Source organism: Microtus pennsylvanicus, chromosome 6 (genome assembly GCF_037038515.1).
Source record: "Microtus pennsylvanicus isolate mMicPen1 chromosome 6, mMicPen1.hap1, whole genome shotgun sequence".
NCBI classification, from domain to species: Eukaryota; Metazoa; Chordata; class Mammalia; order Rodentia; family Cricetidae; genus Microtus; species Microtus pennsylvanicus.
In genome coordinates, this window is record NC_134584.1 from 93,022,016 (window position 1) to 93,040,344 (window position 18,329).

General features: G+C 36.4%; 1 protein-coding gene across 12 annotated transcripts in view; it reads left to right on the forward strand.

Moving 5' to 3' along the window:
* Positions 1-18,329, forward strand: part of Chd9 (chromodomain helicase DNA binding protein 9) — a 220,642-nt gene that overhangs the window by 114,925 nt on the left and 87,388 nt on the right. For 8 of the 12 annotated variants that reach the window (XM_075976847.1, XM_075976854.1, XM_075976851.1 and 5 more), the window contains one exon: positions 9,303-9,634. In XM_075976847.1, the coding sequence (XP_075832962.1) occupies positions 9,303-9,634 (332 nt within the window). Of the gene's footprint in view, positions 1-7,768; positions 8,205-8,304; positions 8,562-9,302; positions 9,635-18,329 lie in introns of those variants that run through there. The other 4 variants (XM_075976855.1, XM_075976857.1, XM_075976859.1 and 1 more) reach the window with 3 other exon arrangements.

Sequence of the window (18,329 nt, forward strand, 5' to 3'; positions counted from 1 at the left end):
TGAGGAGCCAGGTTCAATTCCCAGAACCTACATGGCAGCTTACAGCTGTATATAACTCATATATGTGGTGTACAGACGCATTCCAGTAAAACATAAAATAAATACACATAATTGATTTTTTTAAAAACGAGAGCTATTATAAACACTTGTGTGCAAGATTTCAAAACTTAAATCATTCAAATAGATGTTTGTTGGCAGCTAGTTCAAGAATGTTTTACAGATGAAATCATATAGTGCATACTTTTATAGGTAGCTGGTTTGAAGTTGTATTTTTTTTGTTTGTTTTTTTGATTTTTCGAGACAGGGTTTCTCCGTAGCTTTTTTGGTTCCTGTCCTGGAACTAGCTCTTGTAGACCAGGCTGGCCTCGAACTCACAGAGATCCGCCTGCCTCTGCCTCCCGAGTGCTGGGATTAAAGGCCTGCGCCACCACCGCCCGGCTGAAGTTGTATTTTTCTTAATGTCTCACAATGTGAGTACCTTTCCTTTTGTTTATTTGACATTTTTTTGTTTTGATAAAATGCTTATTTAGATATTTCCCCCATTTTACAAATTGTTTGTACATTATTATTGAGTGCTGTTGATTTGTAATGTTGGATATTGAACCAAGGACCTTGTGTATGTGACACTTAGCTATACACGCTCAGTCTCTAGGTTTCTTTATATAAGAAACATTAATCTTAAGCACATTAACTAAAGTAATACTAGCATTTTCTTAATATTTTAAGAACTATTAATTGAATTATCTCATTTAAGTTCACAGCATATCAAGTAAGTTGTGAATTTAAATATGAAACCGTGAAACATAAGGTAGATTCTAGAGATATAAATTGAATATGGCCTTAGCTTATAAATAACCACAATGTGCTATGCTAAGTATAGCAATAAAGTTACATATGATAAAAAATAGTATTCAAAAGTAAGCTTTAGCTGAGCGGTGGTAGCTCACACCTTTAATCCCAGTACTCAGGAGACAGAGACAGGTAAATCTGTGAGTTTGAGGCCAGCCTGGTCTACAGAGTGAGTCACAGGACAGGCTCCAAAGCCTGTCTCGAAAAACTAAAAGAGAAAAAGAGAAAAAAGAGAAAAGTAAACTTTGTATGTTTAGTGTGTTCATAAAGCCATACTAAGCCATACATACTTTTTAATGGCTGTAAAGTGAATTTTTAAATAGGCACTTACTTGACTGCCTTTTTGAGAAAGGGTACTACTGTTTTAGTCATTTTTGTTGTTGCAATAGTAAAACACTAGAGAGGAAATAATTTAGAAGAGAGATTTGGCTCTAGAAGCTGAGAAAACCAAGATCGTGGTGCTGACATCTGCTTAGTGGACAGTTTGGTTGCATAATAACACAGCAGAAGATGTTATATAGTAAAACAGAGGGACTTTGCCAAAGAGGGCTTGCTTCTATAACATGGCCACTTTTCTGATACTTATGAATTCATGAATGGATATTTATGAAGGCAGAGCCTTCATGGTTCAATCATTTTTCTAATACCATTAATATAATTTGAGGGGGGTTACTCCCCCCACCACCACTACACACACACACACACACACACACACACACACACACACACACACCTTTTTTCTCTGTGTGGCCTTGACTGTCCTAGAATTGGCTTAGTAAACCAGGCTGGCCTTGAACTCAGAGAGCCTCCTGCTTCAAGTGCTAGGATTAAAGGCACGTGCCACCACGTCCAGCTCGAATTCATTCAAATGCAGTGTTGTACCAGATTGTGCTTCATTTAGTGGTTTAAAAGAACACATTTATTATCTAATTGTTTTCTTGGGGCATGTGTCTATTCTTTTTTCCTCCCTTCCTCTTTTATTTGGAGATATTTTAAAAATTGTTTTGCTAGATTGTGTGTGTTGGAAAGAATGACATCACATGTCATGGCATGAATATGGAAGTCCAAGGACAACTTATGTGAGTTCGTTCTTTCCTTCCATCATGTAGATTCTGAGGATTGAACTCAGGTCTTCAGGTCTGGCAACAAGTACTTTTATCCTTACCAGTTCATGAGATAATTGTTTTTATTTTTTTAAATATTTATTAAAAAATATAAATAAAAATATTTATTTATTTATACAACATTTATTCCATGTATGCTTGCATGCCAGAAGAGGGCACCAGATCTCATTATAGATGGCTGTGAGCCACCATGCGGTTGCTGGGTTGAACTCAGGACCTCTGGAAGAACAGTCAGTGCTCTTAACCTCTGAGCCATCTCTCCAGCCCGAGATAATTGTTTTTAGATAATTGCATATTCATATGCAATTTTGAGGAAAAAGTACAGAGAAACCCAGTGTACCTTTTACTCAGTTTCTACATTCGTAGTTGTTACTTGTTTTTATAAAGACATAGCCTCATATAGCCCAGGCTAACTTTGAACTCCTCTGATCCTCTTGTCTCTACCTTCAGAATGATATTATTGCTATGCATCATCATATCTACCTAATAGCATATACTATATATCAGTACAATAAGTATACTAAAGTACAATATACTAAAGCAGAGTCAATTAATTTTAAATAGTTTTCCTCAGTTTGACATGCTATTTATGATTGATTGGGTGATTTTCAGTCCTGGGGATCAAACTAGGACCTGATGCATTTTTAGGCAGATTTTCTCACTGAAGCTATATCTCTAGCCTGTGTCATGCATTTCTATAAAAATTTTTCATGTGTAAACAAGTGAATAAATTCATTCATTGATTTATCTACTTGTAGTCAGTGTTCTTCTATCACCACCAATATCCCTAATAATAGTGTGTATAACTGCTTCTACCTCTCTCCCATTTCTAATGCTTAGCAACCACTAATTTGTTAATTAATCTATTATAGTTTTGCCACTTCAAGAATGTTGTAGAAATGAAATTATATAGTGTGTACTTTTATAATTAGGTCAATCTATTCTCTACCTAGTTTCACTCCCTTTGATTAACGCAGAAGGCTGGTGTAGACCTGAATAATTGTATTTGTAAAAATCAGTTCCCTTTTATACATTCTCTGTGATATGATTGACACAGTTTCAGCCCACTCTTAAAGAGGAAGGGCTAAACAGAAATGAAAGTCTCTGATGATATACATTTGAATTGATCCACTGTCAGCCTTGGTTGATATATAATGACCTAATAAAAATAGCTAGCAAAGGAAGCACTGGGAATTGTCACTTACTATACTAAGCACTGGGCAGGATATGTAGCTCAGTGGTAGAATGCTTACCCAGCATTCAAAAAGATAGGGCTTAATCCTCAGTGTTATAGGGAAAAAGGGAGGAGGAAGCACTCAGTTACAACTGAATAGTTAATGGCTGGATGTAAAATAGTAATGAATAAATGTTGATATCAGTCTTCATGTGGTGATGCTTTAAAGATAATGACTAGATCCAATTTGAGGTTGAAATTTTTTATATATTGTAGGATAATTTTAGAACTTTCTAAATAAAACTAAAAGTTTATGTGATTTGCTCACTGTGAAATTAAGTTTTAGGATTTAATATTTTAATTATTATTAATATTTTTGGTTTTTCAAGATGGGTTCCTCTGTGTGGCCCTGGCTGTACTGGAACTTTCTCTGTACCAGGCTGGCCTCAAACTCAGAGATCCACCTGCCTCTACCAACAAAGTACTAGGATTAAAGGTTTATGCTACTACACCAAGTTGTTGTTATTTTTTAAATACATCTTAATTTTAAAATTGTGCATTTATAAGTCCAGAAGATGGATCTGATTCCCTGAGGCTGGATTTATAATGCTGTTATGAGCCACCAGTGTGGGTTCAGGGAACCAAACTTGGCTCCTCTGGAAGAGCATCTCTCACTTTTAACCACTGAGCCATCTTTCCAGCCTAAGTTTTAGTTTTGCTCATAGATTTGTCCTCCTTCAGTTTTCTTGAATATAAATGTTATGATGTTCTAATTGATGAGTACTATAGAAAATGGTGTTTCATAGTGGCAGACAAGCAGAAGGGTGCCCGTCTGCTGTCAGAGTCACACAGGAAATTCATCAAACAAGTGTGTGCTGCTCTGATATTCCTAACTGACACTTCATATATGCCTCTATGGTGAAAATGTTGTCTCTGAAAAAAAAAAAAGGAGGCAGAAAAGAAAAGGCTGAAAGATATTGGTAACTGGCATAAATTTAATAAGATGGTAGGTTTTACCTAAGACTGTTTCTTCTATTTTATTTTTGGTTTTCGATTCAGGGTTTTTCTGTGTAACAGCCTTGGCTGCCCTGGAACTTGCTCTGTATGTAGACCAGGCTGGCCTCGAACTCACAGAGATCTGCCTCTTCCTCCTGAGTGCTGGGATTAAAAGCATTCTCCACCACCGCTAGGCGGTTTCTTTTTTATAGCGGAAATAATAATTTCTATTACAAAGACTGTTTTTGGGATGAATGAATTACATAAGGTAATACAGATTGAAATCCTCTATTAGACAGCATAGATGTTAGTTTTTATCTCTAAATCCTGTTGATAATTGTAGTAGTATTTGAGTAACATTCTTTGCTCAATAGTATATAAGGAAATTGGTATTTATATGATCAGCCTGGTCTTGGTTTATTGAGGTTCCAGTTGAAAACGTAACCTTCCAGAAGACCTCAGCCCATTTTCAATAACTAGAGAGTAATTTTGTATTGGTACTTTATTATGTTGTTATAGAAGACAAGATGTAACTGACTCATGTGCTCTATTCAGTGGGACAAAATTATTTTTTTAAAGTTGACTTTTAAAAAAATTAACAAGGGCAATGGGTCTTTGATCCTACTGCACGTACTGGCATTGTGGGAGCCTAGGCAGTTTGGATGCTCACCTTACTAGACCTGGATGGAGGTGGGGAGGTGGGTGGTCCTTGGACTTCCCACAGGGCAGGGAACCCTGATTGCTCTTTGGGCTAAAGAGGGAGGGGGACTTGATTGGGGGAGGGAGAGGGAAATGGGAGACGGTGGTGGGGAAGAGACAGAAATCTTTAATAAATAAATAAATAAATGAATAAATAAATAAAAACAAAAAAATATGTTTGTGAGTCATGTACTTGCATGGTAGGAAAACTATAGCCTTGGTAACTTGGTTCAGCCTCATGCACTCAGCATTTCACTATATATTTTGTGTTCAATGTGACATGTGTTGCTTCAGCTGCATGGAAGTCTTGTTCTCCAAAGAGATTACTTGCCTAATGTAACTTTGAAGTTTTTCCCTTTTGGCTTATAAAATAATATAGAACAAAAATAACCTCCATTGAATTGTAGCACAGCCTTCCTACTTCTCCTTGCTCATGCTGCTATTGCTGTGATAAAACGCTGTGACCAAAAGCAACTAGTGTCCACTTCACTGTTCACCATAAGAGGAAGTTGGGACTGGAACTCAAGCAGGAATCTGGAGGCAGGAGCTAATGCAGAGGCCACAGAGGGGTGCTGCTTACTAGCTTGCTCAGCCTGCTTTCTGTTTTGAATACAGGACCACCAACACAGGGATGGCATCACCCACAATAGGCTGGGCCCTTCCACTTCAATTACTAATTAAGAAAATGCTCTACAGGCTTGCCCACAGCCCTATCTTATAGAGTCATTTCTCATTCGAGGTTGCCTCCTCTCATGACTATAGCTTGTATCAGGGTGACATAAAACTAGCCAGCACACTAAATGAAACGAAAGCATTCAGTAACTTCCTAGAATAGTATTTTGAAATTCTTCCAACTAGGGCTCAATATATAGGTGTTATAAATACTCATGAATACATATATATATGAAAAGCCGAGAAAGAGATGGCAAAATTTCTTCAGGGGTTGCTGTCCTGGAACTTACTTGTAGACCAAGCTGGCCTTCAACTCACAGAAATCTGCTTGTCTCTCTTGTGCTGGGATTAAAGGCATGCACCACCATTGCCTGGCTCTGTTATTTTTTTTAAACACAACTTTTAAGAGTATCTATTTTCTTGAGCTGCCAGTTGATGATTAAAATACAGACACTACTTAAAAAGCATTATCCTATCACTGTAAACTGAAAGTTCTAACCCTAACAAGAAAAACAGCAATGTCATTGTTAACTACTGAGGAAATCTGGATACTACAATCACAAGATGAAATTTAGGATTTTAATTTATAAATATTCACATATAGGAAAAGAATGAAGGAAATCATGTTTCCATTTTAGGTTAAAAAACTCTGAAAGTAAATCAAGACAAAACTCAGGAAAAGATTTGACTTAAGTGTAGTTTTTTTCCTTCTCTAAAAGCAAGTCTTAGCTGGGTGTTGTGGTGTGGCACACACATGTTATTCCAGCCGTGAAGATGTCGAGGGCCCCTAGTTAAGACCAGCATTGACTAAAAATAACAACTGGGACATCAGTTTACTATTGACAACTAATACACCTTATGAATATTGCTGTCAAGTTATTACTTGATACTTGCTTCATATATTATCTTTTGTGACCGGAGAAATTCATTCATTGATGTTTTGGCACTGGGATTGAACCTAGTGCATCAAGCATGCTAAGCAACTACTGTATCACAAAGGTAGCAAATCTGATATTCCGTATTCCCAAATACTTTAATAAATATTTCCTACAAATAAGAACATTTTCCTACATAACCCCAGTGTAGTAAATGAGAAATTAGTACTACAGCCACAAGTACTTCTGTTTGCTATTCTTGTCTCTTTGTTAATGTTATTACGTGTTTCTCTTTCAGGGTTAGTTAATATCTGTTAATACTTAAGACAGTGTCGAACACTAATTACTAAGTACATGTTAGCTCTTAATAATTTTATAAATTTTTGCATCAGTAATCACTCTGGTCCCTGTGATCCTTTCCTTGAGACCAGGGGTGCTCTGCCTTGACACTCCTTTCACATGCAGTCCAGCTTGATCAGTCCTTCTAGGACTGTCCAGAGAGTGTTGAATTTTTCCTGTAACCTTTGAATTTCTCAAAAGGAACAATTATAAAACACTGTTTTCATACCGGGATTAGCTGACTTGCAAGGAACAGCTGGAAAGGGGGCATTAATAAAGAGATTAGTTTGAATTTTGAAGCAGTGAAGTTTTAACTATTTAAAGATACTGCTTGCTAAAATAGTCTCCTATTTTATAGAAAGGAAAATTTTATCATTGATCAAATTCAAGAGTCAGGTGTATTGGTATATATCTTTAATCTTAGCACTCCAATTCAGAGGCAGGTGGATCCATCTCTCTGAGTTCCAGGAAGCAGAAGCTTGACCCTGTCTCAAACAAGCAAACAAACAAAAATAAAGTGAATTCAAATCAACTTATTTATTTTTAACAAGATATTAAATTTAAATTTCATAGGTTCAGTTAAAAAATATGAAGAGTAAAGGCCAAAAAGATTGGGATTTTTCTTGGGAAATCAGTGTGTCCATGGAGATAATGAAAATTGTTTCATTTCTTAACTTAAAATCCATTGTTTTGTTATTGCTGCCTTTAGATGACAAAGAGACAGTTTCTGAACAAGTCATTTGTTAAGTGTTCATTTGCATGACCTGCTCTTTAACCTGTTGTTCAGCAGCAGCTACTTTTAGTAGTTTAAATATTTTGTTAGAATTGTTTGAAGTAATTTTCTCCAGTAAAAACTGTATTGGATTAAAAAAAATACTGAGCCACATGAAGGCAATCTCTACTGCTTTAGTTCCCAGATGGTTTAAAAAAAAAACCAACTGTACTTTCATGTGTATTTTTAAAAACCTGACTGTAGAAAGTGGCAGATTGAGAGTTAATGTGTTAGAGAGGAAAGAACAGTCCACTGGGGGTTAAACTGCAGAGTCTAATGGAATAATAACTGGTAGCACCATCTGCTGGCCTACTTCCGCAGAAGGAGTCAGTATTTTTAACGACATCTCTAATATTCATGCTGATGCATTTTGATGCTTTGTGCATTCATTTCTTTCTGTGCTTTGTTGGAATCTGGCTATCTGCTTACAGCTACTGAGCTCTTAGGAGGGCTTGCAACCTTTATCAAAGCTAAAGAGGATGAACAGTGGATATAAACTTGCCAAGGCAGGAATGTGTTGATAAATCAAAATGTGTATTTGTGGACGGTTGTGCATCTCTTGGTTGCTGCTTGCTAAATAGGCCATTTAGGAATCTTCTTTCAATGCTTTTTTTCTTGAGCACTGCCTGGGGTGGTGAAAAAAGCAGAGGGCAAGTCTTTGTCTGAAGCCAAAAATGTCTTCAGTGAAGAGGCCAAGAGGACGGGTAAGTGAAAGCCTGAATGAGTGGGAGGAGGAGGGGTTCTTTGGGCTAAAAGGCTAATGGGATTGAATAACCCTCCTCGTTACTGGCTGCTGCTGCGGGAGTCGCACTGCATCGCCATCTTGAGCTTGGTGCTGTTTTCTCAGTCTTGGTTATTTGTTGTAGCCTGTAGGCCTTAAGGTGGCATTTTAGTGATTGTGTTTAAGCCTTCCTGCCTTTCCTGGTGCTGTAGCATTGCTCTGAACCTTGATGAGACAGGTATAGAAAAGACACCCGGTAGAACAGACTGGAAATCGGCCTGAAAATGTGTTTGGAAATTCCTGGTTTTTTTCTCTGCTGTAGTCAGAGGCATGTTTACGGGTAAGAATATAACAAAACTGTGATCCAAGCCTATATGGATGAGTGCATGTTTAGAGAGGAAATTCTTTGAAAATACTATTTGTCTGCTTCCTGTGAGACTGCTAAAATATTAATAATTATAATATAAAACTGTAAAACTTGTTTCTTTCCCACATTGCCTGAGCAAAATTATGATAAAAGACAAAAATCTGTATTTAACTCTTTCATGCGAAAATGAAAACTTTCTTGATTTTAGAGATGAGAATGTCTGTTTACTAACTAGCTACGTTCCTGCATTAAAATAATTTTGTGTTCTCTTCCTAGTCTTAAAACAGTGTCTTTATTTTTCTGAAACTCATTGTAAGGAGGAGTGACTCTAAGTTACGATAGCTATTTCTGAATTGACTTAGTTCTGGAGGAAAGAAGAAAGAAAGACTTTGATCCTAAATGCAGATAATAATTACAAGACAGAGATAACTGTATTATAGGATAGGGTCCTAATCACCTCAGGGTGCTGTAGAAACACCAGCAAATCTATGTCTTTCCTTTCCCTTTATTTACAAGTCAGCCGCTGAGTTGTTTATTGTACTGGTTTCCAGGTAAACAGAACGTCTGACCTGTGCATTTGTTTGCCGGACTCCTGTCTTTGCTTATGTAATTTTAATGCTCTGTTTAGTTTTAAAGCTTCAGATATTTATGTCAGTTTTTAATATACTTCGGTATATTCTATTTTTAAAGTTGTTTGTTTGTTTGTTTCTCTAGCCTCCATCTTCCAAGAAGAGTGATGGTTCTGGGACATATACCAAGTTACAAAATACCCAGGTGAGGGTCATGTCTGAGAAAAAGCCAAGAAAAAAGGTGGAATCGGAAAGCAAACAAGAAAAGGCTAATCGTATAATATCAGAGGCCATAGCAAGAGCAAAGGAACGTGGGGAGCGTAATATTCCACGAGTAATGAGCCCCGAGAACTTTCCTAGTGCTTCAGTTGAAGGGAAAGAAGAAAAGAGAGGTCGACGGATGAAATCTAAGCCAAAAGACAGAGACAACAAAAAAGCAAAAACTTGTTCTAAGTTGAAAGAAAAGACAAAAATTGGGTAAGTTGATTATTAGTTAAGTATAATACTTTAGAGTTTTTGTTGAAGTCTAAGCTGTGTAATCTTTTTTCTGCTCTTGATTTGAGTGTGATATATGTACTCCATTAGGAGAGTTTTACATTGCTGGATACCAGGTACACTTTATTTCCATTTTTAATGAATTTTGTAATACTAGTGTCAAACAAATATTACTTTTCTGTTGATGTAGTGTTTTGTGTATTTGTATTAATAAAAGAAATCTTGTAAGGGAGGGGAATAAAAATCTATAGTTTTGTGACAGTTTCAAAATAATTTTCTTTAAAAACATATCTGAAATTCTTTCAAGGTTGCTTTTCCCCTTAGTGGCATTGTACCTCACAGGGTACCTAAAAAATTAAAAGTACGATATAGAGTATTTTCACAGAAGCCCTAACTACACAAGAACTCTGGACTGTCAGTCAGAAATTATAATAGACATTTACTGTGATTTATTTTATGTAATAAAGAGGCCAGGTATTAATGCTACAAGAGAATCCTAAGAGCAAAGAAATATTCACCATTTCTATTTATCTATTAAATTTTATTATAATATTTTTTTTCTAGTGCTAGGGATCAAAACCTGTCCCCCTCTTTTTTTTGTGTGTGTTTTAAAATTTCAAACCATGGTCTTAAATTATGCTAGACAAAATATATGCTAGAGAAGCATCCTGTAGCTCACCTTCATTCCCCGAGCCAGTTCTATGGATTTTAATCTGATTGTTTATACATCTTCAAAAAGTAAAGATCTGTATTCTTTGTTTGTAAAGGCAAGCATAATGTAAGACCATCATAGCTTGCAGTTGTTCTCAAAGGACCTAGTTAGTTCTTTTTTGAAAAGCTTTCTGTAGAATTTTGCATACAGTACTTTAAGTTAATGTGACTTCTTTGTTAGTCATATACACACATACACAGAGAACATAGTGAAGAGAGAATTCCTCTGTTATGAGACTTGTGTAATTTGCTACATTATAGATATATAGGTTACCAACGAATTGAATTCCTTACTTTCATTCTGATGCCGTCAAATAACTGCACTCTGTTATCAATATATTAGTAAATAATATTATTGATTGTATATTATTTGCTGGCAACCAAAGTGAAATTCAAAGTTAAATTTTTTTGTTATTCTTTTTATATTGTCCCTATAGTAGCTAGCAGTCGTCATAGCCAGCATAAATTGTGCTGAGCTTCTTCTTTTTTTTAGGTTTATTTCTTTATGTTCTGTGTATGCATGAGTGTATGCATGTATAGTAGGTTTTGGGCCTCCATGTAGATGCTGGATACTGAACCTAGGTCCTCAATAAGAGAAGAGAAATAAGCACTCTTAACCATTGAGCCATCTCTTCAGCCCTACTCATTCATTTTTTAAAAAGTTTTTGTTCATTTGTTTTTAATTAAAGTACCTGTTTTTCCAAAATTATACCTTAACTTAGGAAGCTTACATTTCACCTTTCACTATACTAATAGTTAATATTGTTAACCTTTTTAAAAATTTATTTATTTTTATTTTTTTGAGGGGAAAGGGTGATTCAAGACAGGGTTTTTCTGTGCAACATTCCTGTCTGTTGTGGTATTCGCTCTATAGACCAGGCTGGCCTTGAACTCACAGAGATTCGCCTGCTTCCGCCTCCCAAGTGCTGGGATTAAAGGCGTGTGCAACTACCCCCTGGCTGTTAAGATTTTTCTTATTTTAAACTGTTCAGAGATAGGGGTGGAGAAATGTAGTATTTAGGAGGCTAATACTTTGAAAAAAGTGATGTTGAAATTGGTAGATAAGCTCCAAAAGCTATAAAAACTTGTTATTTGCTTTAACTCTGAGGATGGAGACCCAAGCACCTAGAGACAAGTGATTCCAGACCTGAATCTGATTTAAAAGAAAAAATTTTAGGCACAGAAAGTAAAGATAGAAATAATTAAATCAAAGAGAAGCATGGGTTTTTAAAAATATGATTTAATATTGTTGGAAATAGTTGCATTGCCATGGGCTGTTTGGAAGGAAAATGGGTTTGTTTTCCTTTTTCACTTTTATTTTTTGAGATTGGCCTGGAACCTATTATGTAGACCAGGCTGGTCTCAAACTTAAGTGTAATCTTTTTGCCTCTGCCTCCTCAATTCTAGGACTACAGGCAAGTGCACTGTGCTTAGCTTCAGCTCATTTTTAAGAGTTTTGTAGTTTTGTTAAAAGGAAGTAGAATATTCAAAATACAATGTAATACTATTTCACTATTGCTTTATTGCTTCCCCCCCCCTTCTTTCTCCCTCCTGCCCCTCAAGTATGCCAATCTCTAGTAAGCAGAAAAAAGTATTTGGAGAAAATTGTACTGAAAGCTTTTTTTTGTTTTGTTTTTTGTTTTTTTGTTGGTTTTTTTTTTTGTATTTTGCATTTTGCTTTTCTTTGTTAGTTAACTGCATGTCAATATACTAAGTAATCACTACAAAGAAAAATGTGAAAATGTATTTAGGCTTTGTGACAGTTTATTGTCTGGCTGGACATTAACTCAACATAGTTAGGTTAGCAAGTACTCTACCAGTAAACTATATCCTTATCCCTATCCCTTTTAGTATATGAATTCTTGGTTAGTTACAGGCAAGTAAGTAAAATTGAATTTTACCTGCTTATTATGAAGTTATTGCAGTAAATAAAACTTGATTATCTTTACCATCAAGAGATTAAAAAATACTATTGTACATCAGAAAAAATAGAGTAAAACATTTTAAGTTACATTTGTGTGTGTGTGTGTGGCATGGTTGTGTATGAGTGTTCATGTGTATGTGCACATGTATGTGCATGTATGCATCTGTGTGTACATGCCTGTGTGTATGCATGTGCGCATGCATAAAAAATTAGAAGACAACTTGTAGTTATCTGTTCTCTCTTCTCACTCGTGGGTCTTAGGGATCAAACTCAGGTCATTCATGCTTGGCAGCAAATTCTTTATCCACTGAATCATCTCATCAGTGTGGAATAAAATATATTAATACTTCATTATTATGTATTCTAATAAGGCGATGTGCTTTATTGTTTTAGTTCCTGAGGTGGCTACATAGAAAGTCATAGAAATCAGCCAGCTTCTGCCTCTCAGGTGCTGGTATTAAAGGACTGCGGTATCATGCCCAGCTCACAGCCCTTGTTTTAATTATGTGAGGAGTTATCCAATTAAGATCAGTTTGTATTGTTTTATCTAGCATTTTATGGTACGTGAATATTTCCTTTTGAAGAAATCAATTTATTTGGAGACTGGAGAGATGTCTAAGTGGTTAGGAGAGGGTACTGCTCTTGCAGAAGATGCTAGTGCAGTTTTCAGCACTTGCACCAGGAGGCTCACAATTGCTTGTAACTCTAGCTCCAGGGGATCCATGCCCTCTTCTGGCCTCCATGGGTACAGCACTCATAAGTACATAACCGTGGTAACTTAAAAATAAAGGAAATCTTAAAAAATAAAAAATACATTTGTAAGTCATAATTTATTGATGATGGCTAGTCAGAATTGATATTTATTTATCTCATAGATGTGATTTGCTATAAACCAGGAATATTACTCTGAAGAAAAGTCATTGCTTTAGTATATATGAAAATTTTTGTTTTGTTTTGTTTTTTTATTTGCTTGTTTTGTTTTTCAAGGCAGGGTTTTCTGTAGCTTTGGATCCTGTCTTGGAACTCACTCTGTAGACCAGGCTGGCCTCGATCTCACAGAGATGCGCCTGCCTTTGCCTCCCGAGTGCTGGGATTAAAGGCATGCACTACCACCACCTGGCGATTTTTTTTTTTATTTTTATAGCTTGATGTGCTTTTTGCTTTTTGGTGTGTGTATGTAGTGTAGTGAAGTATATGTATTTGTATGGGTGTGCGGGGGAGAATGTGTCTACACATGATGTGCATATAGAGGCCAGAGGTCTTTGTCAGGTGTCCTCCTCAACCACTCTCCACCTTAGTTTTGGAGACGAGGCTCTCATTGCACCTGGAGTCACTGGTTTGGCTAGACTGGCTGCCAGAGAGTTTCAGGGACTTGCCTGTATCTGCAGGTGAGTGCCACTTGTACAGCAAGCACCTTAGCAATTGAGCCATCTCCCAAGTCTGAGTCCCTATATTGATTTTATTCATTTGTATGTGTGTTTGCATGTGGTGGGCACAAAAGTGTACTCTATGTGGAGGCTACTGAATGTGGAGGCGAGGTTGACATCATGTTACTTTCCACATTATTTACTGAAGCAGTTTCTCACTTAATTTCAAATTTGCCAGTTCTGTCAGCCTAGTTAGCCAGATTGCCCTGGAAATCCACTGTCTAGTGCCTGGGATTACAGGCAGACTACTGCTCTGCCTGGCTTTTGTAAGTGTAGGGGATAGAAGTGGGGAACTCTGGTCCTCATTGTTGTATGACAGGGATCCACTGAACAATCTCCCAAGACATTTTTCTTTCAAATTTATGTATATGTATGTATATGTGCCTTTGAAGGTTTATTTGCAGCACATGTGCCCAATGCCCTCAGAGATCAGAGCGCATCAGATCCTCTAGAACTAAAGTTACAGGCAGTTGGGGACCATATGATGAGGGTACTAGGAATTAAATCCAGGTCTTCTGAATGAGTTGTATTCTCTCAACTGTTGAGATATCTCTCTAACCCTTAGATTGACAAATTCAAAGTGTGAACATAGAACAAAGAATGCTTTTTAGAACTCTTCATATTACCTCATTTAATCTTTACAGTAATTCTGAGACTTAGCTTGGGTGTACTACATGCTAATGTCATTAAATTCCTTGGTTTTGGAACCAATTGCATTTAGTTACAAGCAGTATAAGCCTGTACAGTTACTCGCTTGCTGTCTTTAGAAGTGTATCATACTATATGTCTCATAGTATCATTTTGAGGAGGAAATGGGTTAACATTTAAAACAAATAAAACAATATCTAGAATATATGTAGTGATGGTAGATGTAAGCTATTATTATTTTCTGGGTCCATAAACAGTATATAGCTACATAGGGAAGAAGTCAAGGCCAGAAGCTAGCTACACATCCTAAATGTTATTCTTGTTCAACTACTTAGGCTGTCTTTCTTTCTTATGGTTTTGTTCCTAAGTAAGATCATTCCAAAAACTGAACATAAAAAATATGAAGAAACAATAGCAATAAAACTCAGTCAGTGCTTTATTTTGTTGTTTGTGCTTTTCTTTTGTGGTTCTGTGGTTTGCCGCAGGGTCTCACACGTGGATGTGTGGTAGGAGGCACTCTCACTGAGCTGCTCCTTTCTAAGGTCTTCCTTAGTCAGGACCTCCCTTCTGGCCATGTATCTGACAGACATAAATAGAGATCTTTACTTGGTCTCACAGCTCTGTGAGTTCATCAGTTACAGCCCTTGATGATTGACTCTTTGGTTTTGTATTATTTATAGTAAGTCTGTTGGCTATAGGAAAATGATTCATTAAGTATTTGAAGTAGTTTTTTGTTGAGTTATATCAGAAAATACTTAAATTTTGAGATATTTATCAAGCTCAAATAGAAATTAGTTTGAGACATGACAGAACACAATAAGACATTAAACCTCGATCCTTATGTGCAGTATTGTGATGTGATTTGATGTGGCTTGGGTTGCTTTGGTTTTGGTTCTAGGGGCTCAAAAACCAGGGTCTTGTTGTGCTAGACAAGGGCTCTACCACTAAGATGTATTTCCAGCCTCTTTTGGACCTTTAAGAGTTTGAGATCAGCCAGGTAGTAGTGGTGTACGCCTTTAATCCTAACATGCAGGAGGCAGACACAGGTGGGTCTTTATGAGTTTGTGGCCAGCCTGGTCTACAGAGTGAGTTCCAGGACAGCCAGAACTACACAGAGAAACTCTGACCCCCAAAATACTAAAAAAGAGAGAAAAAGAAAGACAGAGAGAGAAAGAGAGAGAGAGAACTTGGAATCATCTTGGGCTACATAGAGAGACCTGTCTCAAGACATGATAATAAAGTGATGTGAACTATAATTTCAGTGTTTTCAAAACAGTAGGAATTTTGAAATGATGTCAGCTTCAATTATATAAAGAACTAATTAATTGTTTGGCATATGCTAACTAAAATAGTTATAAAAGTATATGATATAAATTTATTGTATATTCCTATTATACCATTAATAGTGTGTAAAGCCAAGAAGAGAAAATGTTCTTCTAATTTTCCTGTTTAAATCCAAATTATAAAACTCAGATAATGTGGAACAATAATCTGCAGGGTGAGTAGGTATACATGATACTATGGGATTTCAGTTACCATTTACTTCTCCATTCTTGAGACTTATGTCTTTACAAGACTAGTGAGGTTTGTCTTTTGCTTAAAAAGGTGTCCTACTTTGTTGAATATAAATGTTGCTAATCATGAGGCTCCATCATTTGTGTGTGAGTAAGAAAGAAAAGTGTTTCCAGTTAAAGCTGTGACAGAGTGCTAAAAGAATCTTGGTTGTAGAGATGTTGCATGAGGTTTTTTTATTTGTTTCTTTATTTTATTTTATATGTACATTTTTTAAGAATTAAAATTTGCTGGATGTGGTGGTGTATGCCGTTAACCCCAGCACTCCTGAAGTAGAGGCAGGTGGATCTCTGTGAGTTCAAAGACAGCCTGGTCTACAATGCAAGTTCTGGGACACTAGAGCTGTTACACAGAGAAACCTTGTCTCAGAAAACCAACAAAACAAACAAACAAAATAAATTAAACTTCAACTGTGCTGTCAGTCATGATGGTTCATGCTTTAATCCCAGCACTTAGGAGAAAGAAGTAGGCCAGATCTTTGAATTTGAAACCGGCCTCTTCTATGTAGTGAGTTTCAGGATGGCCAGTGCTGCATAGAGAGACCCTGTCTCAAAAAATAAAAACGAGCTGTACATAAACATGTTGAATGATTGTATAGATTCTTAATAGTTATTTATATGACACACTCTGGGGAAAAAAAGCAACATTCAACTCTGGCCAGGAAATAATGAAAAATTAAAGTCACCAAAAACTTACCATACAATATCCTTTCACATATTTAAGGATTACTGTTTTTTGTTTGTTTGTGTTTGTTTTTTCGAGACAGGGTTTCCCTGTGTAGCCCTGGCTGTCCTGGAACTTGCCCTGTAGATCAGGCTGGTCTCGAACTCATAGAGATCCACCTGTCTCTGCCTCTAGTGATAGGATTAAAGACGTGTGTCACCATTTTCCAGGATTGCTTGCTTTTTCTTAATGATATCTTGAACGGACTTTTTAGACATATGCATTGCGATCCAAGCTCTCGTCTTTATACTTGTGCAGCAAGCGTTTACTCACTGAGCCTTTTCCTAGCCCCCAAATGTATGTATGTATGTGTGTGTGGATGTGTGGATATATGTGTTGGTTTATTGATTTATTGAGGGGGGGATGGAGGGAGGGAGGGAGGGAGAGAGAGAGAGAGAGGGAGGGAGGAAGAGTTTTTTTTTTTTTTTTATGAAGACAGTGTTGGTTTCTCTGTGTAGCTCTTGTTTTCATGGAACTTGCTTCATTAACCAGGCTGGCCTTGAATTTAGAGATCTGCATGTTTCTTCCTGTAGTGCTAGGCTTAAAGGTATGTCCACCATTCCTGCTAGAAAAATAAATATTTTTGATGCCTTTTTAAAATGACTTCATTTCTTTTTACTTACCTGACAAAACCAAAATAATGTAAAATATTATTTTTGCCTATTTTCTATTCTTACATTTATGTGGGTAGTTCTTGTTTTGGTTTGGGTTAATTGAGACAGGGTATTGCTTTATAATTCAAGCTGGCTTTGAACTCATGGTCCTTCTGCCTCATCCTCCTACATGCGAGGATCACAAGTGTGAATAATTCATACCAAGTGTGATAGGCTTATTAATCACAGCATATGGACTAATTGAGTAAGATTCATTGTCCAATTATTGCAATGAGAGAATCAACAGGGGGCAATTACAGCTTGACACAGCGTCAAGCTTAGTCTGTTAACAGAATCTACTAATAATGAACAGGCTGGATGTAGATGAGTGCATAAATTACACTCAAAATCAAATGCAGACACATCGGGTATAGATACTATACTCAACAAACAAATTAAGAGCTCAATCTTATACTATAGTTTCAAATTTCTTTTTTCTGTCTGAAACTGTTTAGATATTTAGGGTTGTTTGGCTGGTTTTGCCTGAATATCTGTTGCTAGTTTGCTAACATTAATAACAGATCCTTTTAATATTGTTGTTGAGACAGTGTCTCACCATGTGACTGGTTGGCCTGGAACTCACTTTATAGACCAGGTTGGCCTCACACTCACACAAATCTACCTGCTTCTGTCTCCTGAGTGCTGGTATTAAGGGCACTGGGCTCCTTTAACGTTTTTTAAAACCAAAAGTTGCATAAATAATGTATTGTTTAGTTGTTTCATACTATGTTGCTTTATTTTGTGAATATTTCTCCTTGAATTATAAGATCATTGTATTTGATGAATGGATTTACAATGAAAATATATTGTTATTTATAATTAATTTTAAATGTAGAATTAATTCAGAATGTTCTACAGCATTTGGCTATTTGCTTATTTGATTTTCTCTTGTTTGTATATTCAATCATCTGAGTTCCTTTAGATACCATTTATAGCTATCTGTTGTCATTGTACAGCCAATAAAGATAGACCTCTGATTGCTTAAAAGTCATGTAGACTTTATGGATAAAAATTCACAA